Raw genomic sequence first — 18984 nt, 5'->3', positions numbered from 1 at the left:
GAAATAAACTGTTAATAGAAAAATGAAACTTGGCATATCCATGTAATACATAGTACCTTTTATACATTTTAATATATTTTACATACATTGGTAAAATTTAATTTGTAGTTTTAACAGACACAAAATTAAATATTGCAACTCCCAGCCTCTTTCAACCTCCTCCTGCCCAACTCGCCATGTTGTGATTTTAAATCTTGGTTTTGCCATTCAATAGTATTTTGGCCAGTTCAATAATTGGAACAATCCTCTAGTTGCTCTGAGAGTGATGTACTAGCTTCTATTTCAAGACTCACATCACATCCACTCTTTCTTATGATTGCAGCTCGTTACCATCTCATGCAGAGTGTAAGCTATAGTATCATAGTTAGAGGATTACTTATTATTCAGTGCTCGTTCTGACACCTTGGATCAAATCAGCCAAAGAGGGTCTATTACATTTAGTGCAGCTAACTGTAGGGAGAATCTTGTATATCACAAGGTTTACACCTGAGGTAACCCGTTGTTTCTGAAGTGTAGCTCAGGCTGATGTGATTTTTCACTCCAGGAGAACTAACAGGCCTCATAAATAACTTCAATTTGGTCCACGGAATCAGTAGCAGTAAAGACGTGAGATTCTGCCCTATATGAGGATTTTTGATAGATCGCCTTTGATCCTTCAGTTCCGTAGAAAACTATTGTAGTTCTTTCCATGTCCAAGATTGGATCTCACTTTTTCTCCTTCGTATTTTATTTTTCACAACGAATCAAGTTTTGTGGAATATTGTTTAGAACCAAATTTAAGATCACTTTTTCGATATTGAATTTCTGACAAAAGTAATCTGTCTGCCCGGTAGTAAATTTACGCAGTGTTTGGTAAAGGCGCTAAGTGGGCAATTCATTCATTAATATATCAAGGACAAGTTGCAAACTTGGAGAGCTTGTAGGTTCCAAATAGCAGCTGGAGATGTCAATATGAGAGCAATTAGCAATTGCATTCTATTGCTATGTCAGCACATTAATTTGCAACATTTTATTCTGTATACTTGACTTAAAGTGGTAGACTTTAACTGTCATCTCAAGTGGAAATATGGCAATGTTAGGTGAGTTGTTTGCTGTATATCTTGCCATGTTTACTTCTTCCATAGGAGAGGATGGACAAAATGCACAATAACAGCCAGTCCAGATAAATCACAGATCACAGTTTAGCATTTTTATTGCAAAATACACCTGACATTATGGTTTTTCCAATTCGACCTTAACTTACCTATTTGAGTATCAGGCATAGTGCCAGGGCATTGACCCTCCTGTAACCTTGTTCTTGTCCAAGATAGCTAATGTGATGTCAATGAAAGATATTAGAGCAGAATATTTCACTCTGCAGAGATAGGAGGATTAAAGGTGTAACTCATTGTTTGATTACTTGGACCAAACCGTTTAAAGAGGCATGTACAGAGTTTTAATCTATGCAGAATTTCAGCAATTTTTAAGAATATAGTTTGCACTCTGCCTTAATTCCATCATTTCTTCATGTTTCATAGTCCCCTCCAATTCTGTTTCCTTGCCTGCTGTGTTAAGTCCTAATATTAACAATTTTAATTGAGAGCAGCTTTGCTTTATGTGGACAGTACTTAATTGAACTTAAATCCTGTAACAAAACGGTATTCACATTGTGATAAATGAACAAGTTAAGAAAGCAACATGAGGAAATATATTATTATGCTCAAACTAAATCTTTGAACGTTGTGAATCTATCTAATATTTTATGATACAGTGGTTGGCTGCTAATTCTGGTTAGTCTATTAAGAAAATATATCAGGAAACTATTTAGCTCCTAACAAATAAGGGACAACCTGGTTTGTCCTGGTTTCTCTGGCCGGCACCCTGGGGTTTGTACACAATTCCAATCAATGGATTGCTGGTAAGGGCAGGTTACAGAGAGAAGGCAGGAGAATGGGGTTGAAAGGGAAAAATAGATTAGAATGGCGATGCAGACTCGATAGGCCGAATGGACTAATTCTGCTCCAAGGTCTTATGATACTTGCACATGGCCTCCCACAGCACTACTTTAACATGCCTTTGCTGCTGCAAAATAACATCAAGCCTTTGTTTCTGTTCACTTTTACTTTGCATGGCCCAGAATCGACCAAAAATGGCAAATAAGCCTGATCCCATGGATGGCCACACAACCATTCCCCATGTTCCCATGAGTATAGCAATGAGCTTTTCAGTCAGTAACATTTCTGTTAACCTTGGAGATATTTCCTCCATTTATGGGGCGTTTTCATGCTCCACTTCACTAATAAACTACTCAATTAGGCTTAGTTTTCATATTCCTTTAACTGAACAACAATGTCAACTTATGCTATAAATTGTTCTATAAATAGTCATTTAGTATTGAATTTTCAATATCCATTAAAACTAAAAGCTGAGAGTCCAGGTTATTTTGAAGTAAGATCATTTATCTCCCAGGACCAGAATTTGTGTGTATTCTCTTTGTCTACTAGCTGAGGAAATATTCTTTATTATGAATTTTATTCCATGTAAATCGAGTGTTGGGGCAGTTCCAATGAAGTGCATGGGTATGGATGCACAAAGCTACCTATGTTGAATCTACTTGATTTATCTACCTGAACGTGTAGCTTACGTTATTGAAGGGAGTCACTGGATTATCAATATCCTGACCTATAAATGATTCTTCCAATTCTTCTATCTGAAACATATAGGATTGTTAAGGGTTTTGGACACGCTAGAGGCAGGAAACATGTTCCCGATGCTGGGGGAGTCCAGAACCAGGGGCCACAGTTTAAGAATAAGGAGTAAGCCATTTAGAACTGAGACGAGGAAACACTTTTTCTCACAGAGAGTGGTGAGTCTGTGGAATTCTCTGCCTCAGAGGGTGGTGGAGGCAGGTTCTCTGGATGCTTTCAAGAGAGAGCTAGATAAGGCTCTTAAAAATAGCGGAGTCAAGGGATATGGGGAGAAGGCAGGAACGGGGTACTGATTGGGGATGATCAGCCATGATCACATTGAATGGCGGTGCTAGCTCGAATGGCCGAATGGCCTACTCCTGCACCTATTGTCTATTGTCTATTAAACAAGGTCTAGCAGATATTGTGTTTTGTACAGAACAGAGAGGATCAGTAACACTGACACTTCATGGGTGTCCATATATCTGTTGGTAGGTAGTTTAGGGAGAAGCAACAAAGAACATTTCTTAACGGTTGATGGCAATTGGTTAAACATAGTGTGATCAACGTGTGTGGCCCTCTGGGGCATCTCTTCAAATCACTTTGTAGCCAAATGATTTGGGATGCCTGAGGCTAGTAGTGTTCCACAGAGATCAGTGCTGGGATCCTTGCTGTTTGTAATATAATCAATGGTTTGGATGTGGATGTTGGTGGCATGATCAGTAAGTTTATAGGTGACATGAAGGTCAGTAGAGTTGACAGTGTGGAGAGTTATTATAAGCTGCAGGATATTGTCAATGTTTTGGTGAAATGTGCTGAGAATCTTTAACTCGGATGAATGGTTGGTGTTGGATCTTGGGAATACCAATGGGGCTTTGATGTGCACCATGAATAATAGGGTCCTAGGGAATGTAGAGGAATAGAGGGACCTTGATGTACAAGTCCAAAGATTTTTTTAAAGATAGCAACGCAGGTGAATAACGCAGTTAAAGAGACATGTGTGTGGCTCGCCTTCATGAATTAGGATATTAACTACAAAATCAGGGAGGTTATGTTCCAACATTATTAAACATTGGTTAGACCTCAGCTGGAGTACCGCATGTAGTCATGGTCCCCGCACTATGTGAAAGATGAAACAGTAGAAACAATGAACTGCAGATGCCGGTTTACCAAGGAAGGACAGAAAACGCTGGAGTAATTCAGCAGGTCAGGAGTGGTCGTATGTGATAGTGCTGGAGAGGGTGCCGAGGAGATTCTCCAGGATGTTGCCTGGGATTGATCACCAGTTATGAGGGGAGACTGGAGCGTCTAGGTCTGTTGACCCTGCATCAAAGCAGATTATGAGAGGGACATGATTAACAAATGTAAAATTATGAGTGGTATAGATGGGCTAGGCATCAGGAAAGCATTCCCCACTTCAGTGTTAGATAAATCTAGAGAATACAGATTTAGGGTAAGGGGTTAGAGAAGCTCTGAGGGGAACGGTTTTCACCCAATGTGATGTGTACCTGGAACACACCGCCTGAGGGAGTGGTGGAAGCAGAGCATTAAGAAGTGTCCAGATGAGTGTCCAGCTCTTGAATCACCTAGGCAGAGAAGGCTGTGGGTCAAGTGCTGGCAGATGGGGTTGATATGGACAATTATTTGGTCATCGTTGATGGCCAAATGGACTGTTTTAGCAATTCGGAACCATAGGTACATATTCACCTTGGTGACATGGTTTCTACCACACAGAATGATGCTGGGAATATGGAATAATTACTGGAGTTCTTTCAATTTACTTCACTGGAGTCAATTGATTTGATGTGCGATGTAGCAGCTGATTGCTTTGGGTTAGTAATAAAGAAACTTCACCTATCCTTGCTGCTGGGCTTGAAGAGGGCATCATGCAATACCATATTGTGTTAATGTTCTAACTCCTCATGAGCAAGGAGGAGAGTCGACGTTTTTAATGCTTCGCTGGCAAGCTGCTGATTTATGGTGATGGCTAGAAGCCAATTTGAAGCCAAGTATTTCTCCATAGATGCAGGCAGAAAGAGAAACGGGTAGATAAATCCAGTAAAACTGTCCCTCGCTAACCTGCGTGGTATTAGCTGAGCTTGGTTTAAGCTGGTGTTATTCTGCATGGACTGGTGCTTGAAGGAAAACATAGCAGAAACAAAGTGGATCTTTAACCAACGATTATTATCAATTCTGAGGAATCACTCAGACAGGCTTCACTGCAGCTGGAAGGCAAATGTTGCACTCATACCTGTCACCTTCAACGTATAAAGATCCAGCAAACTCCTCTGCTGCCCAATCAACAAAGCAGGATCTGTATTAACAATTAATCATACTTAGTTTCTGATGAGCTTGGCTGAATGTTTGTGTTGGACCTAATAATGTGAGTGTCTGTTGAAGAAAATCACTTGCATATAATCAGAGATTTGCATTTTCAGGTTTTGCATGTTTGAGATGGAATATTTTGTAAAGAATTGAAGGAGGTTGTATCATTTGCTGCATCCAAATTGCTTTGTTCAATGGGTTCAATATGCATGTATCATTTATTTTTATTTTCCACCAGCCTTGGTGATTTAAATTACACATTTTCTTTGTTACAAATAACTATGCAAAAAACAGATTCTCGTAGACATATGTCTGGTCAATTTATTTTATCTTGTTCTCCAGTTTAAGGCAGAAGCTCCTCAATTCTTTTAGAATGACTTATGAATGACAATAAATGCTGAAAATGCAAATAGGTACTTATAATGTTGTGATCTCCATGTTGCAGTGAGGGCTGCTTTATTTGTGTTGTGTTGGCTGTCTTCTGTCATGTGAATCCTAACCTTTACCATTAATCACGTTGCAATGGTAACTAATAAGCTGAGTTGCTCCTAATTGGCGCTTTTTTGTTGAACTTGCAGATTCAACCACTAGTGATTCAGCAAAGTCGAAGGTAAGGATTACAATATTTGGAGACGTCAGTAACTCAACTACCGTGTCAATATCCACATCCGTTACATCTGAACATTGTTCTTTCTTTCCCTGTGCTCCAAACATGTCAACTGGGATGGTTTGCATTTTCTCTACAACATTCCCACTGTACTGAGATAAAGTTGAATCTTGATGGTGCTAACTAATTCATTTCTTCAAGAAACTCAAAACTCAAGGCTCATTTCTAAATATCTTCACTTCTTCCCTTAATCTGCAGATTTTTAAAATGCAACTTCTCAAGAGATACTCCCTGACTCACTGAGTTACTCCAGCACTTTCTTTGGTATAAACCAGCATCTGTTGTTGCTTGATTCTACATTCCTGTCATCTCACTTGACTGATTTCTGTGTCCCATACCTATCATGCTGGTGTCCAGAATCTACCTTATTAAAAAACCCAGTCTACATTGATAACTGCATTAAATAAGTTCTATTCAGAAAGAATCAATAATTATTAACATTTTCTTAGATTTTTAATATTGTGACCCTATTTATTCCAAATGATTCATGTTGGAAATGAGCAAACGCAAAGTGCTATAGGAACTCAGCAGGTCAGGCAGATTCTGGGCAGGGAATGGACAGGTGATGTTTTGAGTCAGGACCTTCTTCAGACTGAGTGTCGTCGGCTGAGGGAGGGAAGTTGCTGGATAAGAGAGGTGAGTGAGGGGCAACGCCTGGCAAGTGATAGGTGGATACAGATGAGGTGGATTTGATTGGCGGATGGGTGGAGTCACAAAGGCTAGAGCGGAAAAGAAGACAAAAGGGTGTCAAATATGGAGAGGAGAGGAAGTGAGCCATAACTTGGACATCATCCACGGGGCCTGACCTACCGTGATCTCGTAGTCGGCTGTGGGAGGCACCCCAGGGGAACAAAGGTGGATGGGTGAGGAGAGGGACGTGAAGTGCAAGGAAGGAGATGGCTAAAGGCTGGAACAGGCACCGCTCATAAGAACCGGAGCGTCCTTGCATGCGGACTCAGTAGACTATTTCTGTACACTTGCTGAATGAAGACCGGGGGTATGGCTATACTCTACTGGACTGTTTGTAAGAAAAATAATTTCACTGTGTTAGCACTCTGTACATGTGACAATAAAAGCAACATTGAACCAACTGGAATCCCATGTTCATGGTTTTATAGGACAAAATAACTGTTTATACAAGTTAAATTCTCAATTGTTTAATGACCTTTTTAATCCATTGACATTTTTATTCCATTGAGATGTTTAAAATGCGTTCTTTGAACTTAAACTACTATCCCTAGTCAGATACAGATCCATCAGATAATCACAGATGAAATAAATCATTCATCTAAGCCTATCTATCCATTTAAAAACCTTCCCAATATTGCATAATCAATGCTGAATTATTTCAGTACAAAGATGTGTGGTTGGTAGAAATTTAGAACTTTATTTCACAAAAAGCTCTGGATACTTAGACAATAGGAGCTCACATCAGAGAGATGTTTTGGTGGATAAGAATACTGAGGAACATGAAAGAAATGGAGTTCAGCTCAGATGTCATAATCCTACGGAATGATCAAATAGCCTAAAGGGACTAAATGGCCAATTCTTTTTTTATTTTTTTTAAATGATATGTATCAAAAATCAAATGGACGAGTAATTGATTTACATTCAAATTCAAAAACGACAGCATACCATAGTATGGACATTGCTGATGAGGCATTCACATTTGTTGAGGAATTAAGGCAAATTCGATGTATGAATTTAGAATTTTAAGTGCCAGTGCCACTTCAGTAACTGTTTTCCAAATCTGACCATGTACGTATGTTGTGGCTAGAAAAAATATATCGGCTTCAAATCAGGTCAATGTCAAGTACATTTTGCATCCTGTTTTGTTCTGATTAATTGGAGTTGACTTGTTGTGGTTCTGCTACCCAACGGTTAAACTAATGGCGTTCATTTGCAGTCCATTAGAAGTGCTGGCACAGGTTCAAATGTTTGTTCTGCCTCGGATGTGACTGGTGTGAATGGTGAAATTGTCCAAACTCTGTAATCATGTCCTTGCTGGTCAGAAATGTAATTGTCATTTCAAACTAGCACATGCTGCAATAATCAATTGTCACAGTACCGAATGTAAAATGTGTAATGTAAAGAGAATTGGGAAGGAAGGAATGATAATTTTTTTTAAAGGGCAACTCTGAATGGCCAAAAGGTGTCCCTGAGACTTGTTTCATTTTTCAGTGAGATTATGGCTGATCTTACTCCACAGATGTGGAGTAATATGTCCCCATATTCCTTAATACCTTTGGTTAATTAAAATTTATCAATCATACTTAAAATTAATGATACATCCAGTTACCATTGGTGTTTGAGGAAGAAAGTTCCAAATTTCTATCAGCCTTTGCATGTTTTAAGCAGTTTCCAGTTTCATTCTTGAGAGCACTTTATTGATTTGCCATCAGTGCTGGATTCCTCAAACAGTGGAAATAATTTCCCTCTACTTATCCGTTCACCCTCCTTAATATCAAACAAATCATAACTCAACTCCAGGCATCAAACTCCTGTATTGTCTATGTAATTTAAATCTGTCTTGGTAGCATCTTTGGTATCAATGCTAACCTCCCAAGAGAAATTGTACATAAAAGAACACAATTAAGTTTTTGATAAACTGCATAATCAGCTACATCCCAGTGATTTTCCTGAATATGGTTTTCCTTATAACATACAGTGAGATACGCTGGACTGCCGATATCTTTTTAAAGAATTCCCACAATCTCTTCCTTTCAATAATCTGTTGAAAAAAACATTCTGTACACAAATGTTGAATAATTGGCTAAAAGGAAGGAGAACCCACTTTAAAAGCTTGTTTGCTGGGAAGCATCAGCTTAGTTATTGGATTAAGCTTTTAAAACATCCACTCATATATAATAAAGGTAAATTGAGTGCAGGTATGATCACATAATTAGTGATGATTTTGTGTACAGTAGGATTGTTCATATCTTTGATTTTGTGGAAGTCCCACTTTCTCAATGTGGCTATAGTCCTCTGGGATCTGTGTGTTTGCTTTTTTTTTCATTGGCATTTCATACAAGTGGAAAATAAATTTCAGTATTAAACAACCATAACATTAAATATAGAAAATTAAGAGTTGGTCAGTCATCAACTGAAATACAAGTTAACATTTTGGGGAAACCCTAAAGCAAAAAACAACTTATTCTGTTATTTTTGTTCTATGCTTTCTCTACGAATGTCTTTTGTTCACCGTTAGTTAAATCGTCTTCATGGAACTAATTTGATGCTGTTTAATTCCAGGGATCGTGGGGGTCCAGGAAGGATCTATACAACAGGGAGCTCGTGATGTCAATCTTTGCAGCGGCCAACCGTAAGAGGAAGAAAAAGGAGGCAAAAGTGCTTGAAAGTAGCACAGACGATGATTCGGAGCATGAACCTATTAAGGCTATTAACAAAGAGAGATTATTAGACAAGAAGGAAACAGACAAAAAGAAGGATGTGGCAGGACAGAAAGAGAAGGAGCTGGGCATGAGCAGGAACAGAGGAGTGGAGCCGATTCACCAGTCCATTGTTCGTAAAGAAAGTCTGAAGAAAGCAGGAGAATCTAATCATTCAAACCAGCACTGCCATCAGCCGTCTCAGTGGGAGAGCGAAGAAGCTAATGTGGACTCTTCATCTAAACCACATCTCAGCCCATCTTCAATTGGCACTGAGCATTCGCTCAAAGAAGGGACCGCCCTCAAACCTCTGGATTCAGACAGAAGGAGAAAATGCCCAGGTGATCCAACAACTAGTACTGGTCCTCAGTGTAACAACAATAGTGAACTGTTTTCCAAAAGCTCCAAGCAGAAGATGTGGCACACACCTGAGATGGAGCACAGGGAGTTAATTCCCACCGATGCCAGCTCAATTGTTTCAGGATATTCCACCATTTCGTCCGTAATGACAACCCTGGATCACCACTTCTGTTCTGAGGTGCAATCCATTGCAGAGAGTAGGGGCGATGAAGCTGATGATGAGAGAAGTGAGCTAATCAGTGAGTGCGGAGGTCAGATTGAAACGGACAATGAAAGTGGTTACCTCACACGCACGCTGCCAAGCAAGGCTTCCAGCTCGCAGCAGGAGAGAGGAAGGTTTTGTCGTCGTGAGTCAGATAGCAACACAAGCTCTGACAAAGAAGGAAATGCAACACAAAAGTTAAGCAGTACGCCATCTTTTAATTCTCACAGATTAATACAGTGCGACACTTTGGCTCGGAAGAAATTGGCCAAACCAAAAGGAACAAATGATCTTGGCACCATGATCAATGAAGATAAAGAGCCTTCAGTGGTAACAAATCTGTTTGATAATGCGAATCATCCCAATTCCACCAAAAAACACAGTTTCCTCAAGAGCGACTCGAACAAAGAAGACACGACAAAGGCAGCAAAACGCATACTGGCTGATCAAACAAAAGTTCGGCTCAAAACCTCGGCAGATGATATGTTTGGCGTAGGGCTGAGAAAACAGAGTTCTCCAGAGACGCGTAGAAAGAAGAGCATTCGAAGGAGACACACAGTGGTGGTACAGAATGATTTATCAGAGTTTCACTTCAGAGAATGGAAAGAAAACCAACTGGAAAGCAAGGACAGCAGCTACAAAGGGGGCAAAGCATCTAACATGAGCCAGTTAAAGCATAAAGTTGATTCTTGGGAGACGTCAGATTCAGTAGGAAAAATACAGCCGGATTTAGAATCTAAACCCAACGAAATACCCAGACCGGGTGACCCAGACCCACAGTATTGTTCCAGTCATTTAAGTGGGAATCTTCAACCTGAACAGCCAGCATTCAATAACAAGAACTTGAGCAGCAATACAACCTCGTCTTCCCTGCCAGCTAGCTCGGCAGTAGGTCCATGTAGAGACAGTGACTCAACTTCATCCAAGTCCACAGGAATAAAGGCTCAGAAACATCCGACCTCTTCTCGATTCCATCAGTACCTTTGATAGAAATTGTTTAGAGCTAAAACATTCAGGAGCTAGGCCAACATAAGGGGTATATTTCCTCCCCACACCCCTCGGTAACAGGTTGGAAAACTCCCGATCATTGGAGCCAAAAAACTCAATTTTTAAAATGTTTACCAATAGAATCCTGAAGTCCCACCATTGATGACTTTTTAAAAACACTTTTTTATCAATTTCCCTTCACTTAACTATCTTCGTTTTATAGAAAATTGAAAGATACTGCTGCATTGTATTTTTGGAAATCTTATTTGTTTCTCGTAAGGGATTAAGCTAGATGGACATTAAGAGACATACTTGGATTCTTTAAGGAAAATCAAATTAATTGCTTGGAAATAACATTTGAAACAAAATTACCAAAAGCATTTAGACTTTGAATTCTATGCAGATTTGACCAACTTTCCATCGAAGTTCCACAGATGTGGACAAAACCTTGGAAAATGGTCTTTTAGGTCACTTAATGGTTTCTCTCCAAATTCCATTGGCTTCTCACAACAGATAGAGTGAGATATCTGTATCTGGTGATCTGTTGAAATCTCCACAATTAGCATTTATCCCAGGAAATGTGGACTTTTAAATTTGAAATTCCCTTCACTAGAAAGGCAAACTCAAATCAGAATAAGGTTGGAATGTAAGGTCTCAGCATTTGAAAGATATAGACTGTCTGAATAATGTTCTGTGAAGGATCTGTCCCCAAATGATTTTTCCCTTTACATTGTGGATGCATCAAGTGTATTTGGAGCATTTTATGTTCTTTACATTGGATCTTTAATTGCACAGGACCGGTCAGAGTGGATGTGGGCTAAAGGGAATGATTCAAAAGGGCTGTAAATATCAGTGTACGGTGTAGTCGCAGAATTCAAAAGACTTTAACTACTAATATGCCGTTGTGGTTAGAGGTTGGCATAAGAGTAACTAGCGTTGAAATTGCTTTGCTAACCTTCCATGTTTTGGTGCAGTTTAACTCAGTTAGTTGAACCTTGGTGCCGCAACTTATAACGATCAACGTCATTTCTTTCCAACCCTGTTTGCACAGAGAACGTGTTGCTCCCAGTTTCAGTTGCTCAAAAGAAAGGGAAGGATTTGTGACAGATGGAGCACTTAAACTCTCATATATTTAGGAAAACATTCAAAATACTATGCACGTGCCATTAGGTACAGCAGCAAGGTGTTGCCTCATGATGAATCTTCGTTACTTTAACTTCCAATTCCTTATAGATGCTGCCTCGCCCGCTGAGTTTCTCCAGCATTTTTGTCTACCTGCTTCTTAGCTCTATGCTGTTATGTCAACATCTGCTGTGAAGAACAAGGATAACCAGGGTGTTTTAGTAGTATTAGGAGTTAACCCTGACTGCAGAGCTACTGTTTTCAATGGCCCTTGTGATACCAGAGATTGGAGTTTAATTCTTGTGATGTCTACGTAGTCCTAATTTTGAGAGAGTGCTGATTAAAAGAGCAGTCTTTTTAATTGGCTTTGATCTCTTGCTTCTCATATCTCGCCAAACAGCTTGGAAATGAATCTAAATAAAAGATATTAGCGGTCAGTGAACAAGTTGTGTGACTGTCATCTGGGTGGCATCACAACAGCCATTGATTTCACTGTCTTAAGGTAAAAGATAGCATAATGCAGGTGGCTTACAGCCTGCACTGAGAATATCCTCCCAGCTTCTCTTCCACCACTGCCACAACTTCTCTGGAACTGCCTGCGTGTGTATTTAAATATTGGATTTGCTGCACTCAGCTTTACAATGGAGAAACTGGAACACTTTGGAGGAAATAGAACTAAAATGCTGGACATACTCAGCAGGTCAGGCAGCATCTGATGCAGCCTAACCAGAGCATTTCCAGCATTTTGTGTTTACTGCAGAGGTGAGGTTGAAGCTTCCTTTGACCATCAGAAAATGCTGTTGCTTGCTCGTTGTTTCCAGATCTAGTTGTTGACATATTAGTCTGCATTACATCTTTACTACCAGATGAGAGTAAATTGAAACTTTCATTTTTCCCTAGATGATAAAAAAAAATTATCTGGTCATAAATAATTTCTGTTAATTGCATATTAGCTTCCTGCTGTTTAACAACAGATTTAATTATTAAGAAACCAGTTTATAAAAAGGATAAATCTATTTTCTGCTTTAAAAAAAAAAAGTAGTTATACTTTACTACAACTAATGCACTAATCACTAAAGTATTTATGTATTGTACTTATTAACAGAAAGATTAGATACCCAAACTAACAAGTTAAGTTTTGTTTTATTTAATTAAGATGTCTTTTGGGAGCACCATCTTTGTGTCAAAATTGGTGAAGGGTGAGTCTGGAGAATTATAAATCAGTTATATCAAGAGGAATGTAGAACCCGTAGAAGTGCTGATGGATTTTGATGGAATTTAATGCACTAGCACAGTGGTAGGAATACATTTTACAATCTTTGCCAGGCAGAACATGGATTTATAATGGCTGTATTTTTTAAATGTAAAGTGAAATGGAACTCCCTTTTCATTTTAATCACAAGGATATATATTATGGTAGCACTTAGCACTCCAGCATGACTACATTCATGGAGAATAGTCGTCTTACTCAGTTCAACCCATTCTGCATCCAATATGTATTGCCACAACAAATATCTCAACACAAGGTCTTCTGACATTTGTTCAGCTGGCTGAGGCGATGACAAAATGTCCACTTTGAACCTTGTCTTTGCTGAATTAACAGATTTCAACCAGATCATGATTCTCTGTAAACATTAATGACCAGAAAGAATATTTGCTTTCCATGGAACAAACTAAACCATTTCTCTCAGTATGGAACATATTAAAAAATAATTTTGGGACACTTTATCTGCCCTTAATTTCTTGTCCATTATTTTCAGCTCCACCCAGCAAAAGTAGGCAATTTCTGTAACTGCGAACCAGTGTTTTATCATTTTATTGAACCCTGAAAAGAACTTGCATTTTCTCCCCATAACCCAACCTCTTCACTCCGAGTGCAACATCCAGTTGTTTCTTAATAATTCAGTTCATTATGTTCACCTGAATCAGAAGGATGTGTAACCCCCACAGAAACACATGAACAGACAATAAGGGAGACACAAGTGCCACATTGATGAGAATACTTTAGGTCATTAGGGGGGGGGGGAGGGGTAGAGGAGAAGTGGAGACGAGGAGACGAGGAGACAGGACTGGAGGTAGGAAAGGGCTGAACAAATCATTCACTTTTGCAATACTCGGATTAGGAAAAATAAACTTCTGTTTCTTAAAAATCCAAGAATGTAAAGTCAGAATTTATGGTCAGTTTTAGAGAACCCATTGAAAACATGGTCATGAACCAGAGCCCTGATTGCTAAATTAATATTTTACTGCCAGAAGGAATGAGCATTCCAGAAAACAATTTTCTTAATACTTCTATTTAAAAAGATTTACTCTTTAAAAACTGCACTTGAAGATTCATTCACCCACAGTTACAGCAAAGGGTAGGTTTAGCTCTTCTCTGTAGAGCATGGTATCATATCTAGATATTGTTTCACAAGTTTCTGTACACGGCCACAAACTGAAGGACTAGGTGAGGGTTGTTGAGAGAGGCGAAAGAGACATGCTTTTTACTTAGATGTTTAAAAAAAAGTACGACTGCACTCCTTTGGCATTCTCTTTAAAGTTAATATATTGTACAGAGATCAGATAGTAATACAACTTTCTGGTACATAGAGTTAGGTTGTAGTTTATATATGTTAGCCAATAACTGCTTCTAATTGCATACAGCATCGTCAGTTTGCTTATAATTAATTCTAGTATGAGCATCTTTTCTAACTTCCCCATTTAAAAAACTTTCATATAAAACCCCAGTGGGGATGGAAATAGCAGCTCATGTTCCACATGTTTTGTGTAGGTTGGTTATCCTTGTGATTTTGACCTTTAATGTCAAGCCTTTTCCCCTTTTTATGGCCACCTGAATGTTGTGTGCTGTTACTTATTTAACGGAAGATAATGAATCTAAATTCATAGTGACATCTTTCTAGACAATGCTAAAGGCAGTTAGCTGGGGAGAGAATACAAGCACTGACTGGCTCCTGATGTTTTTGTTTTATTGATGCATTTGTGGCTATATGATTTTCTATGGTTTTGTATTAAAAAATTGAGCATTTAATCTTGTTTTGTGTGTGTACATATAAATATATATAATATATTTTTGTTGCATTGTTTACATTCGTGCTTCTGTGAACATTTTTTTGTTTCCACTGTTAATTGAATTTTTAATTTTCGATACTTTTGCTCCTCAGCTTGCTCAGGTCGAATTAAAAACTCGGTAACATGCTAATCCTTAAAAAATGCATTTAAGAACTTGTTTAACCAGAGCCAGCGACTGCACATGCAGGACATCCACGATTCTGCTATAAAAAATATATAGTCACCAATATAAGGTATGGGAAAGGTCACAACATCGCACTCAAATTGTTTTTGAAGATTATGAAATAAGAAAAGACTGAATGGTAAACCATGTTTTGGAAGTATTGTTCAACGTTAATTTTACAAGTGAGTTCTCAGGATTTTGCTAAATAATTAATCTTTAAACCCAGTTAAACTGCTATTTTAACACCTAACTGTGCAAAAAGACTTGATTATTATGATTCCTTACTTGCTTCTTGTCCCCCACAATAATGGAAAACACCTGTGATTTCTTTTCAACTTTAAAATGTAACCTGAAATCGCTGTACTGAGGGCCACCATTCCTTCTCAACCGTGGGGTGCACAAGGAAGCATTCTGTGGCTTGTTTGTGTGGCAATTTCTTGAGGTTCAGATCATGAGCAGCAATAGCTTTTTAGTTTTGAATCTGTATAGTCAAGTGTGATTCATTGCAGTATCGCATCTCTAACCAGTGGCGTCAGGTATAAGAACGCCCTGCTGATCCATTGTTCTAGTTGTTAAGACCAAGGATTTTCTAAAACTACCATGGTTTGCCAAAAATTATCTTAACAAGACATGACTATTTCTTACTCATATTATGTGTAAATCTTCGCGAATTTTTTAGTGGTTTGTGAAAATATTTTCTTCATCATGTCTCTGAAATTGATTGTTACACACAGTGCAAATGCACCTTAAAACAAGCCAAGTAGTTTAACAGTTTTGGATTATTGTTGACCGCAATTGTATTTAGCCAATTTTACCTTTTCATGTAAAATGCCTCTTTTTTTTTTGCAAGTTTTTTCACATCTCGATTCCAGACTGCTCTGGAATTTATTTTAATATAACTTTTAACTTTTTTTTTAATTTAACACAAATCTTGCCCAGTTATAAACCTGTTTTGTTTTGTATATACAGTATTTCATGTTGTTTTTCCCAACATTTGCTGGAAAGGTTGAGAGAGAGAGAGAGAGAGAGAGGTGTGTGGGCTATAACTGCTATGTTGTGCATCTTGCCAGTACCTGGCTGCTCTCTGGGCTCTTCCTGACTATTCCAAAACCTGATGCCAAACGTAAACCCCTCACTTCTGAGCATCTTGGTTAAGCTTGCGGAGGGGTTGTAGGATGACCACAAGTAATTCAGACTGAAACTAACAGTGGCGGGGGGGATTTCAGTATTAACAGCCCATGCTGTGGATAAAGAAAAACCATGTGACACTTCAAGACAATTAGTAAGACACGATGTCTGACTGAGATGTTATACGCCCCACTTTTCCAGCGTTCTTTATTATTTGTGTTCTGTTGCTGTTTACCTGCAGTATTGAGAGAGATTGTTTGGCGAACAAGCATTTCAGTGCTTCCATTTTAATACAAAAAATCAGGCATTCCAATGGAGCTTTGGACAATGCTGTCAACATGACCTTCTTCCAATTTACAGTGCTCTGTTTATTAAATTACGCAAATTTGCTGTAAAGTTAACTGCTTATTTTGTAAATATGTTGAAGTATCATCTCTGACAAAAGCTGTGTAACATAGATATATAAATAGTGTTTAATTAAAACAAGTTTCTTTATGCCTCTGCCAATAGGCTGTAAAAGAACATTGTGATATTGTTAAATTCTGCATGAACTTCTGGAGTCTACAACTGCAAATGTACATGCAAACCGCCATGCTTTAAATAATGCACCATCCTATTTTATAATAATGAAAATAAACTGATGTCCCCTCCAGTAAAACTAGTTTCCCATGTATTTTATTCTTACTTGAGTATTGCTGCCTATGTTGTATGTGGGTCAAAACTGTTATTCCAGGCACATAACACATCTACTAGCTGTAATCTTGGTTTTTGGTTTCTTGGTCCTTCAAAATATTCCAAATGGAATTTGAACTGGAGGTGGTGGAGGGAGGACTTAATCGTTGTGGTACAGGCCAGTTAGAATTTGACTGAAGAAATTATTCACTGTGTTTCCAATGATTATGTCGTGACTCGTACTTGCGAGGTGCTTGCGAGGCTACTTGTTTGGCCCAGTGTCTTGGGAGGGCTTTGCACAGTGATGAATGTATTCTTTGAGGCTGGAGCGTAGCTGTTACTTTATGCCGCTAACTTGTAGAGTAAGGCTTAAATAGTGGGTCACAATCCACTGAGCATTTTCTCAATTTAAGTCGAGGCCAAATGCAACCTGATACAGAAACAAGTAACTGCAGATGCTGGTTTACAAAAAAAGGCACAAAGTGTCGGAGTAAATCATCGGGTCAGGCAGTGTCCCTGGAGGACAGAGATAGGTGATGTTTGGGCTCGGGACCGTTCTTAAACTTGTGGCTCATTTGTTCATGTCAGGAGAATAATGCAATTAGCCACAAACAGGCAAGTATGGTTTTTCTCTTAGCCAGCAGCGTGACATCCAAATGCCACCTCCCCCTTAAAATGCTTGCAAGCGATTAAAGTTGCACTAGATTTGGATTTGGTATTGCAATTAAATTAAGATTTACTAATTAGATTTGGGTCCCAGTGCGCCATTGGAGAAAGACCATAGGGTTCATTGCATTTCTATTGTGCCCATTAACACACCGAGATATCATTCTTTCAGTTGAAATTGGGTGAGACAGATCTCATACTTTGCAAAATGTGTTGAGACTGTAGTGCCTTAGGCATGGGCTCCTGAAAGAGATACAAATGCTTTATAGCCAACAAGGCTTTATATTATAGATTTATATTAATTTATAGCTTGTTATTGGGCAGGAGAAATGGACACACCCAAGACATTGGTTGGTTAATAGAAGCCGTAACGAATGGATTGAGGTCTACAAAGGCCACACACTCATCTCCCTGCTACCTTCAGGTAGAAGGTACAGGAGCCTGAAGACTGCAACAACCAGGTTCAGGAATAGCTACTTCCCCACAGCCATCAGGCTATTAAACCTGGCTCGGACAAAACTGATTATTAATAACCCATTATCTGTTATTTGCACTTTATCAGTTTATTTATTCATGTGTGTGTATATTTATATTATGGTATATGGACACACTTATCTGTTTTGTAGTAAATGCCTACTATGTTCTGTGTGCTGAAGCAAAGCAAGAATTTCATTGTCCTATACAGGGACACATACCAATAAACTCACTTGAACTTGAACTTGGTGTTCATAGGTTCCAGGAGCAGAATTAGGCCATTCAGCACATCAAGTCTACCCCGCCATTCAATAATGGAATGGTTGGTCAACATTGGTTAACCGATGGTGCTGACATCCTCTACAAAGACATTGCGGAAATATTGAAGGAAAATTTCAATACAGTGGATATTCCACAGTAAATTGATCCTAATATCAGCAACAGGACAAATGGAGGGAGGGAGTGGGGGGTTGTCAATTGGCATGAAAGAGAACTCTTCTGAAAAATGATTCTAGGATTGGGATAGTTCAGAGAACTAGCAAAGACATAATGAGACATTTTGATAGATGATTAGATTCGTTTTGTACTTTACACTGCATACTACTCACATTCTCTTGGGTTCTAGAGTGCCAGATGAAATGCATATTAAATGTACATGGAGAGAAAGGTTACCATTTCACTGATGCCTGAAATGGAGACATATACATGTACAACTTGCAGGAAACTATTTTGTAGATGTGAAGACCAAGAAAGTGAGTACGTTTTAGTTTGGTTAAATTTAAACTGCATAAATCTTTAAATAATTGATCACCTGTATAACTTCACAGGGTGTTGCGTGGGTTTATGTTTAGAAGGAAAGCAGTGTATTAGGAGTGTGAGTGAACCTCTACTAATTGAGTAGATCTTGTGGTTTTAGCCTTTCTACAGTGTTGTAGTCTAGTTTGAGAATAGTCAAGGGATATTTTATTGTTGGTACTTCCAGCTATCACTGGGATTAAACAATGAAATCCACAGACATCATTACAGTGATGGTGAATTGCTGTCAAGTGAGCTGGCTTGTTCGACATAGAAATCTTTGCTCCCACTGTGCC

General features: G+C 38.7%; 1 protein-coding gene across 9 annotated transcripts in view; it reads left to right on the top strand.

The window, feature by feature from the left end:
• arhgap23 (Rho GTPase activating protein 23) overlaps positions 1 to 13394 on the top strand; it is a 279609-nt gene extending 266215 nt beyond the window's left edge. For all 9 annotated transcript variants that reach the window (XM_033034901.1, XM_033034902.1, XM_033034905.1 and 6 more), the window contains 2 exons: positions 5570 to 5601; positions 8911 to 13394. In XM_033034901.1, the coding sequence (XP_032890792.1) occupies positions 5570 to 5601; positions 8911 to 10596 (1718 nt within the window). In that variant the 3' untranslated portion in view covers positions 10597 to 13394. The remainder of the gene's footprint in view (positions 1 to 5569; positions 5602 to 8910) is intronic.
• Positions 13395 to 18984: the final 5590 nt, after the last annotated feature.

This window comes from Amblyraja radiata, chromosome 16 (genome assembly GCF_010909765.2).
Source record: "Amblyraja radiata isolate CabotCenter1 chromosome 16, sAmbRad1.1.pri, whole genome shotgun sequence".
NCBI lineage: Eukaryota > Metazoa > Chordata > Chondrichthyes > Rajiformes > Rajidae > Amblyraja > Amblyraja radiata.
The sequence above is the reverse complement of the archived record's forward strand: the minus strand, read 5'-3'. Positions and strand labels throughout refer to the sequence as shown.